We start from the raw sequence: 12776 nt of genomic DNA, 5'->3' as shown, positions 1-12776 counted from the left end.
ATTTATTAGGCATCATTATTAATTTGTCAATACTCAGTGATTTGCATTTTCTTTTTTAAAGATATTTGTTTGTTTGTTTATTTATTTATTTATGTTTGGCTGCATTGGGTCTTCCTTGCCGCATGTGGGCTTTCTGTAGTTGCAGTGAGCAGGGTGAGGGGGTGGCGGTACTCTTCGTTGCAGTGCATGGACTTCTCTTGTTTCAGAGCATAGGCTCTTAGGCACACAGGCTCAATAGTTGTGGCTCATGGGCTCTAGAGCGCAGGCTCAGTGGTTGTGGCGCACGGGCTTAGTTGCTCCATGGCATGTGGGGTCTTCCTGGACCAGGGATGGAAACTGTGTCCCCTGGCAGGCAGTTTCTTAACCATTGTGCCACCAGGGAAGTCCCACATTTTCTTAAAATAGAGGAAAATACTACCTATAGTGCATTTATTTTTTTACATAATTCTTTACACTGTTACCTTGCTAGGTCACTCCGAATGTCAAGTTTTATCAGTCTCTTACTCAGGTATTTACTTATTGTCATTTAATTGAACATTTCCTAGCTGTGTTTTGGATGTTGTGATTTTTGGAGTGAATGTAAGGTTTATTATACTGGAGTGTTTGGATCCATCATAGATACGAATTAAAGATTATTTCCCCAACTTTAAAATCTAATTTAAAATTTCATTAGTATTTTCCAAAATCGTGGTATATATTGTGGACACAATTCCAGAAGCCGTTAATAGGCCTGCCTTTAAAAAGTGTTTGTTGTCAAATAAGTTTGGAAATGTCTCCCCGGTTGGAGCTTAACTGTGCACATTAATATATTAAAAGCTCTAGAAGCTTTTTAGATAAAAAGCTTCCTGGATAAATAGAAACTTGCTTTACTGCAGTCTTATCCAGTTTTGTCCAGATGTATTGCCTGCAAAATGCTTGCACGCACGGGTGTGTGTGTATGGCTGTTAATATCCTATGGGTTTGATAGTCTCTCAACTTTGATTTAAGGAATTCAGCTCGTATTTAAGATTTCTGTTTAGAAAGAGTTATAGAGGACCTGTTTAGTACAGTATTACCAAAATAAATGTATGTGATGATTTTATAAGAAAAAATTAAATTTACTGTTTAGTGTGTTTCTTTTAGGCATACAATTGATATTGAGAATATTTCCTCCAGTATGCCCTTCTTGGCTGCCTGTTGTGTTTGTAGTTATTGTTGTGCCAACTTTATTGGCAAATTATTGTTAGTTTTGTGTCACATGTAGTTTATTAAAGTGATCAGATTTACCACATGCTTTGATTCTGAAAGATTGGTATACTTAATTGTAGCTACCCTAAAGAGATTTTAGAGTTTTACTTGATGGAAGACCACTTATTAGTTTTACCAGATCCTAAGTGACATGTTGTTAATTATTCAGTTTGACAGATTTTCTTCTTTTTCTTTTTTTCATCCAACAAGAAGCCATAATTTGGTTGATGATAGAAGCAGTACAGATTTCAACCCCAGCTGCAGTTACTCTTTTGAAACACCAAAGAAACAGCCCTCTTTTCAGATGGTTACATTGTTAATTCCGTAATAGCATTTATATTATCATTACAGTTGTTCTTCAGGTCTCGCACGGCCTTTGCCCTTGACACATTTGCTTGTGACATGACCAATTCTGTGTCCTTAACTTCCGCACCTGTTTCATCAACCTCTTCCTCTTCATTCTCTTGTACAGTGGGAATCTGTGTATTTTCTTGAATGTTTGAGACAGCTTCACCTTGAACTTAGAATTTCTCAGCAGCTGCTAACTGTGCTTGCTGAGATAATCTTCGATCTTGGCTTCCCCCAAAACTATGTAGGTTTCTGAGGTTGGGCTCTTGTATACATCTGGTTTTGTGAGGACAAAGAGGAGATTCTTAGATTTCTGGATAGTAACTCTAGTAATCCCTGTAACTTGTCAAAGATCCAGTTTGGACATAGCCTTCCGTGCTTTCTTTTCACTCCGGCTCTGTTTTACTTTACTGACTGGTCCTTCATGGATTTCAGCTGCTGCTGCCAGCTGGGCTTGTTGCGTGGTTGCCTGTATAGAATCCCGTTCCTCAAGCTCTGGTACTGATTCATCATTATCAGATTCTGTTCGAGACCCTGTCTCAGCCTGCGGCTGTGGCAACTCCTGCTCTGCAGCAGGGACGGTTTCTGTGGCTTCACCAGGCATTTTGTGTATGGAACGTGGAATCAAGATGGTGGCAGAGAGCAAGCGAGAGGGTTACCCATGCCTGTTGCAGAACAGTTTATTTAAACATGTCTTCAGTTAAGCAGTTTCTAATCAGAAACCACTAACCAGGGTTCATTCATGCTGTTCAGGATCTTCTGGAACCTCAGGACTGCTAATTAATGCTTTTATTTATCCCTCCTCAGTGCATTTGATTTTCTTATTTCCTTCATTGAGGAGATCGAGACCACCCTGTGTAATTTCTAAATTCTTTCCCTCTCCCTTAGATTCTTTCCCTGTTTTTTCTGCTCTGTTGTGTTCTAACTTAATCAGAGGAACGTGTGCCCCCTGTATTACTTCATTTCTATCTATGGTGTACATCTTACCCCTTTTAATAACGTGCCTGATTCCTTTTCCCTCTTCTGTGTTTCCCTGTCCTGTCTGTCCTTGGATAGAATCTCTGAATATCCAAAATCAAATTCATTATCTTTCCCCATAAACTTGGTTCATCTTTTATGTGCCCTGCTTTTTATACCATTGATATTCCATGACCTTCAAGTTAGAAATCATGAATGGTGGCTAACTTTCCCCCTTTTGTTCATTATCTTCAGCAGCTGCTCATTCTTGTCAGTTTTATTCACAAACCTTTCATACTTCACTCCTTATTTTGTATTTCACTACTGTTACCTTGATTTCTCCTTCTTGCTCCTTTTTTGTATAACATTTTCATAACATCCTGTAAAATTCACCTTTTAAACTGACAATTCAGTAGTTTTTAGTATATTCATAAAATTGTACAACTATCACCATTATCTAATTTCAGAATGTTTTTGTAACTCCAAAAAGAAGTTCTGTGTCCATTAACAGAAACTCCCCATTCCTGCTTTCTCCTAGCCCCTGGCAACCACTAATCTCATTTTCTGTCTCTATGTCAGTTTCTGCAAAAAGACTTTGATAGAGATTGTATTGAATCTGTAGGTCAATTTTGGCAGTTTGGCAGTCTTAATACTCTTAAGTCTTCATATTCATGGACATGGCATGGCTTTCCATTTATTTAGATTGTCTTTAATTTCTTTCTAGGGTTTTTGTAATTTTGATGTTTTGTAACTTTCAACGTGTAAGTCTTGTACCTCTTTTGTTAAGTTTATGCCTCTAATTAAATTGGGAACTTTTAAAATGCTGTTGTAAATGGAATTGTTCTTTAATTTAACTTCTGAATGTTCTTCGCTAGTGTTTAGAAATGCAAATGATTTCTGTATATTCATACTGTGTCTTGAAACCTTACTCAACTTGTTTATTAGTTCTGGTAGTGTTTTAGTGATTTCCTTAGACTTTTCGAAATACAGGGGGTGTCATCTACAAATAGAGATAGTCTAACTTCTTCCTTTCCAATCTGGATACCTTTTATTTATTTTTGTTGCCTTGTTGTCCTAGCAAGAACCTCCAGTGCATGTTGGATAAAAGTTGCAAGAGTTGACATCTTTGAGGGCTTTCAATTTTTCACCATTAAATACAATATTAGTCATTGTTACTCATAGATACCTTTTATCAGGTCAAAAAATTCCCTTCTGTTCTTAATTCATTGAGTGTTTTTTACCATGAAAGGGTGTTCGATATTGTTAAATACTTTTTCTGTGTCTATTGAAATAAATGATCATGTTGTTTTTCTCTATTATATTTTACATTGATTGCTTTTCACATGTTGATCTGACCTTGTATTGCTGGAATAAATACCACTTGTTCATTGTGTACTATCTTTTTGGCATGTTGCTGGATTCAGTTTGCTTTACTTTACTGAGGATTTTGGGGGTCTGTTCCTAGGTATATCGGTAGCTTTCTTGTGATATCTTTGGCCTCATAGAATGAGCTAGGAAGTATTCTCTCTTTTGTTTTTTTGGAAGTTTGTGAAGAATTGTTGTTAATTCCTTAAACATTTAGTAGAATTCACCAGTAAAGCCACCTGAGCTTTTCTTTGTGGAAAGTGTTTTTGATACTAATTAAATAGCTTTCCTTATAAATCTGTTCAGATTTTCTGTATCTTCTTGAGTCAGTTTTAGTAGTTTGTGTCTTTTTAAGAATTTGTTTCTCTTCATTCAACTACATTACTGACTTAACGGCACACAAATATTTATAATATTTCCTTATAAACTTTTTTTATGCCTTTAAGGTTATTAATGATGTCCCTGTTTTTGTTCTTGATTTTAATAATTTGTCTTCTCTTCTTTTTTTCCTTCCCTTTTCTTAGTCTAACTGAAGGTTTGTCAGTTTTGTTGATCTTTCTAAATAACTACATTTTGGTTTATTTTCTTCCGTTTTGCGTTTTCTGTTTTATCTATTTCTGCTTTAATATTTATTGTTTCCTTCCTTTTACTTGCTTTGGGGTTAGTTTACTCTTCTTTTGTTACTTTCTTAAGTTGGAAGATTACGTTATTGATTTGAACTCTTTCTTCACTATTAATATAAGTATTTACAGCTATAAATTTCCTTCTTTGCACTGTTTTTGGTATGTCATGTTTTTGGTTTTGTTTATCTCCAAATATTTTCCTATTTTTTTCTTCTTTGACCCCTTGGTTATTTAGAGTGTGTTTAATTTCCACATAATTGTGAATTTCCCAAATTTCCTTCTGTAATTGACTTCCATTGTGGCCAAAGACCATACTTTGTATGATTTCAATCTGTTTAAATTTTTTGAGGCTATTTTTACAGCCTATGGGTATTTTCTATCCTGGAGAATGTTTCATATGCAGTTGAGAAGAAGGTGTCTTCTGATGCCATTTGGAGGAATGTTCTATACATATCTGTTAGGAGTAGTTGTTTTATAGTCATTTAAGCCCTCTGTTTCCATGTTGATTTTCTGTCTATTTGCTCTATCTACTACTGAAATGTCTCTTTCTCCCTTTACTTCTATCAGTTTTTGTCTCATGCATCTCAGGGCTCTGTTGTCAGGTGCATGTATATTCATAATTGTTATATCTTCGTGATAGATCAACCCTTTTGTTGTTAAAAAATGTCCTTTGTCTCTAGTAATAGCTTTCATCTAAACGTTTATTTTGTATTATTGGTATAGCCACCCTAGCTTTATTTTGGTTATTGTTTGTATGATATATTTTTTCCTACCCTTTTGTATACAACCTATTTGTATTTTTTAAAGTGTGTCTCTTGTAGACAGAATAGTTGGATCATGTTTTGTTTTATTTTGTTCTTTTACATTCTTCCAGTTTTTACATTCTTCCAGTTTTACATTCTGCCAGTTCCTATATATCTTTTTTGTTTTGTTTTGTTTTTATCTCCATTATGTTGTTTTCCCCATTAAACAGATGTTTCTACTGTGCTGTTTTAATTTCCTTTTTATTTCTTTTACCTTTTTTTAAAAAGTTATTTTCTTAGTGGTTGCCCTGGATACTACATTTAACACCTTAATTTAATAGTCTATTTCTGATTAATCCCAACATAATTTCAATAGTATAGAAAAACTGCTACAATATAGCTTTGTTCCCTTCCTGTGTGCAGTTATTATCATACAAATTACATTTTTATGCATTGTCAATCCATCTTCACAGTTTTATTATTATTGCTTTATTCTGTTGCCTTTTAATTCAGATAGGAGAAGAAAAGAGTTACAAATAAAAATGTGTTTATACTGCCTTTTACGTAGCCTTTATTGACCCTGTATTTTTTCATGTGGGTTCAGGTTACTGTCTACTGTTCTTTCACATCAGCCAGAAGGACTCCCTTTAGTATTTTTTGTAGAGTAGGTTTGCTAGTGACAAATTCTCTCTCACTTAAAAAGAATTGAGAATGTCTTTATTTCTCCCTTATTTTTGAAGAATAGTTGTCAGTTATAGAATTCTTTGTTGATAGTGTTTTTCTTTCAGCACTTTGAATATGTTTTCCTATTGCATCTGGCTTCCATGGTTTCTGACAATAAATCAGTTGTTAATCTTTTATTAGTTGAGTCACCTCTCTCTTATGCTTTCAAGATTGTCTCTGTTTTTGGCTCTTGACAGTTTGATCCTTATTTGTCTAAGAGTGGATCTCTTTGAGTTCATTCTACTTAAGAGTTTGTTGATCCTCTTGAAAGTGTAGATTAATGTTTTTAGTCAAATTTGGGAAGTTTTCAGTCATTATTTCTTTAGATATTTTTTTCTGACTCTTTCTTTCTTCTGAGACTCTTTATTATGTGTGTGTTGGTGCTCTTGACGGTACCCCACAAGTCCTGTGGCTATGCTTATGCTTCTTCATTCTCTTTTCTTTCTTTTCCTTAAAATGAATAATCTCAGTTGACCTTCTTCAAGTTCACTGATTCTTTTTCTTTTTGCCAGCTCAAATCTGCTGTTAACCCCTCCAGTGAATTTTTTGTTTTACTCATGTACTTTTCCACTCCACAATTTATATTCAGTTTTTGTATAACTCTTAGCTCTTTATTGGTATTTTCTTGTAGAGTACTGTATCAGCTGCCTTTCCAGTTTCCTTCCAAACATTTACTTCTTTGGTACATTCCCAGTAGTTCTTTGTGAGTTCATAGCTTCCTAAAGCAGACATTAGATCATATCACTCTACCCCACAATAACTTCTGGTATCTGTAGAATAAATTCCAGTCTTTTTAGCATGGCATTCAAGACTATTCACTGTATGGCCAAAAAGCTACCTTTGCAACCACATCTCCCTTACTGGGAGCCATCATCCATAAATCTCATGTACTTATATGTATCTCCTTGGCCATGCTTCTCTTATTTTTTCTTCTCTTTCTCTCTGTCCTGCGCTCCCTCTCTTCTACCCCTCCCTCCCTCCGTGGTCAAACTGTAATCTGTTTATAGTGCCTATTTTAATGCATCCCAATTTGTGAAGCCTTTTGATATTATTTTTCTTTCTGTATGCCTCACAGCACATTATTGTATTTCTTTTTTATAGATCATTTATATGCTTATTTACCATTTCCTACTCTACTATCTGAATGTTAGGTCACTTAGGTCAGAGACCATGTCTTACTAGCTTTTTCCCAGTGTAATTGTACGGTGCCTTGTATAATTTAATAGCTGTAGTGCTTGGCAAATGATTAAGGAGATTCAAAATGGTATCACAGACAAATTTGATAGGATTTTCATTTTTCTGAAATAACTTTGTGGATTGTAGTTTAAAAAAATCTCCTTAAAAATTCTTTTACTACTCTCACAGTAATGTATGTATAGAAAACTTTAAATTGTGCTAAATTTGACCCTAGATTTTCTAAGACTACTTTTAATTAACAAGTAAGTAGATCAGAATATAAAATGCATTTTATTTTGTTCAAAACTGTTTCTGTTTATGATAATGAAAAAGCAAGGTAGTAGACAGATAAAAATTTTACATCATTCCAAATATTTTAATTAGTTCATAGTTTTCCCCCTCTCTTTTAAAAAATTGATTATTTTCTTTTGTTTTCCCTGACCTTTAAAAGTAAATTGCCATTATAATACTTTCTGATTCAGCTATGTTGAACTTTCTACCTATGGTTAAGTGGTATGTCCTCTTCCTTAATACAATGTAAATAACTTCCTCAGTCTAGTGTTTTCTGAAAGGAACAAGTGTGCTTCAGGCACAGTATCAGTTTGAGTGGGAATCTGTGAAGAATAATTTTCATTTAGTTTTCACTGAAACGTGTCCAGTTATAGGACAAAGGTAGGAGCTACAAACAAATTTTAATTGTTACTGTTAATTTAAAAATACTAACTCCTACACCTGAATAGGTGGGATCAATATTCCTGTTGAGCCATTTAAAACAGGGCTTTGTTCTAAAGATTTGAAACTACTTAAGTATTCTTTCATATATGACAATATGGATGGCTTTATTGTCATGAACTGAGATTTGTTTTGCATGGTGAATTTTTTTCACCATTCCCATATTCATTTTATTATGTGGCATACTTTTTAAAGCAGAAAATGTTAACTTTCTGTATGACAGCACATAGTCTTAAATATCATAGTTACTGTTTTCTTTAGTTGTTTGCCTTATCTCCAGAAAAAGAAATTCAGTTTCCATTAGTTCTTTGTTATAGCAGGCATTTTATTAGCTTGAGTATCAATTAGTGTGTTACGTTTCCTGCAAGTGCCAGTGTATTTGTCATTGGATATTTTTGTTAAGAAATCTTGGTGCCAGTAATTTGAATACATGTGTTTACCTATTTATTTTGTGAGTCTTAACTCAAAACTTGTTTCAGCTTTGAGCTAATTCTTAAAACTAGCCATTTGTATTGGTGTAAAACCAAAACATTGAGGGGAAGATTGCAGCAATCTTAAATATCTAAGTTTGGAAGCATTTCTGCAAATTTTTCTGCTCTCAAATTTAACTTGTGTGTGACATTTACAGGGATGTTGTGGAGATGATAGTGGTCTCATGGAAGTAGAGGGAGCTCATCCATCACGGACGATGAGTATTAATGCTGCAGAGTTAAAACAGCTTCTACAAAGCAAAGAAGAAAGTCCAGAAAATTTGTTCCTTGAACTAGAGAAGCTTGTTTTGGTAAAAAGAAAAAAAAAAGAAACAAAATAAAAACAGCTCATTTTCTTCTCAATTTGACTAGTACAAGTTTTCCTAGTGACTTTTTAAAATAGTGAACTCTCTGGGGATATGTGTATAAAAACAGATGATTGAACTTGGTGTACCCCCAAAAAAATAATAAAAAAAGAAAAAAAGAAAAAAAATAAAATAGTGAACTCTCAGTTGGGTATTTATACTCTGAATTAATAATCTGGAGTGAAGTCCTCCATACTGTTATGAATTTTAAGGAGTACCTGAAGGCAGTACTTTTTGAATTATCTATTTTTGAATGCAGGGTGCCCCCTGCTACCATTCTTTAGAAATAAAATGATGAGTGTTTTTGGTATTTAATGTTAAGTTGATATTTTTTCATGTTTAATGTTAAGTTGATAATTTCTTGACTGTGTTCTATATTTCTTAGTAATGAAATAATACCACCTTTTTTTACTAAAGAGTCAGTAGATTATGGGCATAAATGTTCAAGTTTTACCTGCATCTTCTTACTCTGCTTTTCTTTGTATCTAGGAGCATTCAAAAGATGATGACAGTCTGGATTCTTTGTTGGACAATGTGGTTGGACTTAAGCAGATGCTAGAGTCATCAGGTGATCCTTTACCTCTTGGTGACCAGGATGTAGAACCAGTACTTTCAGCTCCAGAATCTCTCCAGAATCTGTTTAACAATAGGTAAAACAAGCAATGTTTTGTGGTTGAGTAAATATTGTATATTTAATGGCTGGGATCTAGAGAGGGCCAGCAGATTATTTTTCTGTGAAGGCTAGATAATAAAAAAATCTAGACTTTGCAGGCCACATTCAATCTCTGTTGCACGTACTTCTGTACCTTTTTGCTTGTTTCTTTTGGGGTTTTTAAAAAACGCTTTAAAAATGTGCAAACCATTCCTAGCTTGCAGGCTGTACAAAAACAGGCTGGCAGAATGGGGGTCATACTTTACCAATCCCTGGTCTAGAGGATATGCCTCTTGATCTTTGGAGCATTATCCTTTTAGAGCGTAATGAGTATTTAATGTGATGAAATTATTCTCTAAATGTTTAAAAATTACACATTGGTACAGTGTTATAAACTTGGCTTTTTTGGAAATAAAGCCAGGGCTCTGTTTTATTTTATTGAAAGCCCATTTGTCACAGCAGGATTAATGTCCAAGTTACTGGTTTTTAAGGATACTTAATTCTTAAATAGCTTCTTTTTTATTTTTATTTTTTTGAATAGCTTCTTGAAGGAGTTTCTTTTTTTTTTTCTTTTTCTTTTTTTTAAAGATTATTTATTTATTTTTGGCCGCATCAGGTCTTGGTTGCAGCACATAGGATCTTCGTTGAGGCATATGGGATCTTTTGTTGTGGTGCGTGGGCTTCTCTCTAGTTGTGGCTTGCGAGTTTTCTCTTCTCTAGTTGTGGCACGCAGGCTCCAGAGCATGTGGGTTCTGTAGTTTGCGGTATGTGGGCTTTCTAGTTGAGGCTCGTGAGCTCTCTAGTTGTGGTGCATGGGCTTAGTTGCCACATGGCACGTGGGCTCAGTTCCCTGACCAGGGATTGAACCCGAGGGCGGATTCTTTTCCACTGGACCACCAGAGAAGTCCCTTGAAGGAGTCTTTTTAAGTGCTAATTTTACTAATACTTTAGAGGATAATATTTTTAATCGTACCGTTCACAGGTTTTACTTAGAAGTTAAGGCAAAATATTTGATTTTAGAATTATGCTTTTTAACAAATACTTTTTCTGTTCTAGAACTGCATATGTGCTAGCTGATGTCATGGATGATCAGTTGAAATCTATGTGGTTCACTCCATTTCAGGCTGAAGAGATTGATACAGATCTGGATTTGGTATAAGTGATTTTATTACTAAATATTTTTTAAAAAGTTGTTGATTTTTGGTTTCTTGCATATTGTTAGCACTAAAATACATTACATATTAGATGGCTGTTACAAGTCTGTCTCGGGACTAGTACTGAATTATTTTTATGTCAGTTGACAACTTAATGATGTCCAGTACTCTGTTTATGCTGCTTGTTTTGCCTCTTTCTAGTTAGTGATCTGTATATTTGAGAATGAGGGGGAAATCACATTTTTGCATAAGTACCTGAAACACTTAGATTTCTTATATTTGTAGGGTGTAGAATAATATTCTGCAAAATTATGATTAATTCCTGTATTTGGGTTTAAGGAGAGGAGTAGGTTGTAGTATCTGCTCTTAATGTGGGGAAATGTAAAAAATATATTTGTTAAAATAATATAGTACAAATGGGAATTGACATTCTTTAAAGTAATACTGAATAAAGTATAGTTAAAGATTTTAATGCAATATGTTTTATGCTTCTCATAGATGTATTAGGGAGGATGGTTTCAGCCACATTTTATTATACCATGTATTGTTTTTTCTTTATTTAAAAAAAATATATTTTTTGATAGCATTAGATTTATTTATAAATCAAGTGGAAGGGTATGCCAGAAGAAGAGTCGATACTCAAAGAAAGAAATATATTTGGTTATTCCCTGGTCCAAAAAATGCTACTATTCATTATGTACAGTGAAACTAAAAGAATGATTTGCTTCACATTTAAGTTGTGTTTAGTGTATTGACTCCTTTTCCTTCAAAATATCACATGCAATTGAATTAAATTGCATTAAACAATTTTTTTCTTAGTGTAAGTTGTTCAGTGATTCTTTAGAACTGTGCTGTCCAATAGAACTTTATATATAGTGAGAGAAATGTTCTGTAATCTGCCCTGTCCAGTTAGCCACTAGCCTCATGTGACTATTGAGCAATGAAATGTTGCTAGTATAACTAAGGAACTGAATTTTATTTTGATTTAATTAATTTAAATTTAAATAGGCACACATAGTTAGTGGCTACCATATTTGGCATTACAGGTCGAAAATATTTGTGTTCTAACTATGTTGAATTACAGCGATCTTGAGATGATGGTTATGACCTTATGTGGTTTAGGGAAATTTTTGGTCTTTTAGGTTTGATTAATTTGAATAAAACCTAAATAAATGTAATTTTCATTTCCATAAAAGTTGACTTAGTTTGGAACCTCATTAAATTCATAGAACTTGGAGGTCTGTGGCACAGAATCCTTTTACAACACGTAGTGACTATACAAGTCTTGTGGAATATGTTATTTTCAGATTCTTTTGGAAAAGTTCTGGAGATACTCCATTGTTAATTTATATAGAGAAACCCTGAGTTATTTGTCAGGCAGCAGAGGTCTCCCAGACTACGCGTCCTTCTTTGAGGAGAAATGCTACCACTCCCACCCCTACCTCCCAGATAAAAGCAGCTGAATTCCTAATTTTTTCTAAAAAAAAACTACCAATGATATTGCTTTTTGAAAAGGTGAAGGAAAGAGGCAGGCCTATAATTTATTTATTATGAAAATCAAATATAGTTTATAGGAAATAAGAATTCCTATAAGCAATATTACATTAATAGTTATGTTTAAAGTGAAGTGTCACATTAATAGTTACATTTAAAGTATATTTATTTTTCATTTTGTTTCATTTTTACGATTGCAGGTAAAGGTTGACTTAATTGAGCTCTCTGAAAAATGTTGTAGTGACTTTGACTTGCACTCAGAATTAGAGCGCTCATTTTTGTCAGAACCATCATCTCCAGGAAGAACCAAGACTACTAAAGGATTCAAACTTGGGAAGCACAAGCATGAGACCTTTATAACTTCAAGGTAAAATTTATTTTACTAAAGATCTTGATTGGGGTCAAGTAAGCTTATTTATTTTAATGTATTTTAAGATACACACATGACTATTAAAGGAAAAACGAAGCTGACATAAAACTGGAGTCATGAATATTGTTTTGAATTTTTTAAAAGATGATAATTTGGCCAGGACATACCTGGTACATTTGTTGTATTGTTGTACTTTATGAGAGTTTAGAAGGTTTGAAAAAGAGCAAGCTGGATTATTTTAAAAAGTTGCTTGTCATATCAGTAAAATGTGAGTACCGTTCTTAGCTAGTTTTGTTGTATTTCCCTGGAAAGTAATAGTGAGATTTGCAAATTTAACACAATTAGGATAAGAAAGAATTGATATGTAGTTTTCAGTA

The 12776-nt window shown here is 33.9% G+C and overlaps 1 protein-coding gene and 1 pseudogene across 3 annotated transcripts in view; one reads left to right on the top strand and one right to left on the bottom strand.

The window, feature by feature from the left end:
* VIRMA (vir like m6A methyltransferase associated) overlaps positions 1-12776 on the top strand; it is a 63935-nt gene that overhangs the window by 48034 nt on the left and 3125 nt on the right. For 2 of the 3 annotated variants that reach the window (XM_057734907.1, XM_057734905.1), the window contains 4 exons: positions 8523-8675; positions 9219-9379; positions 10438-10534; positions 12230-12396. In XM_057734907.1, the coding sequence (XP_057590890.1) occupies positions 8523-8675; positions 9219-9379; positions 10438-10534; positions 12230-12396 (578 nt within the window). The remainder of the gene's footprint in view (positions 1-8522; positions 8676-9218; positions 9380-10437; positions 10535-12229; positions 12397-12776) is intronic. The other variant, XM_057734906.1, reaches the window with a different exon arrangement.
* Positions 1536-2238, bottom strand: LOC130853268 (nascent polypeptide-associated complex subunit alpha-like; annotated as a pseudogene).

This window comes from Hippopotamus amphibius, chromosome 5 (genome assembly GCF_030028045.1).
Source record: "Hippopotamus amphibius kiboko isolate mHipAmp2 chromosome 5, mHipAmp2.hap2, whole genome shotgun sequence".
Lineage (NCBI taxonomy): Eukaryota > Metazoa > Chordata > Mammalia > Artiodactyla > Hippopotamidae > Hippopotamus > Hippopotamus amphibius.
Note: the sequence above shows the minus strand (reverse complement) of the source record. Positions and strands in the feature narration are given on the sequence as shown.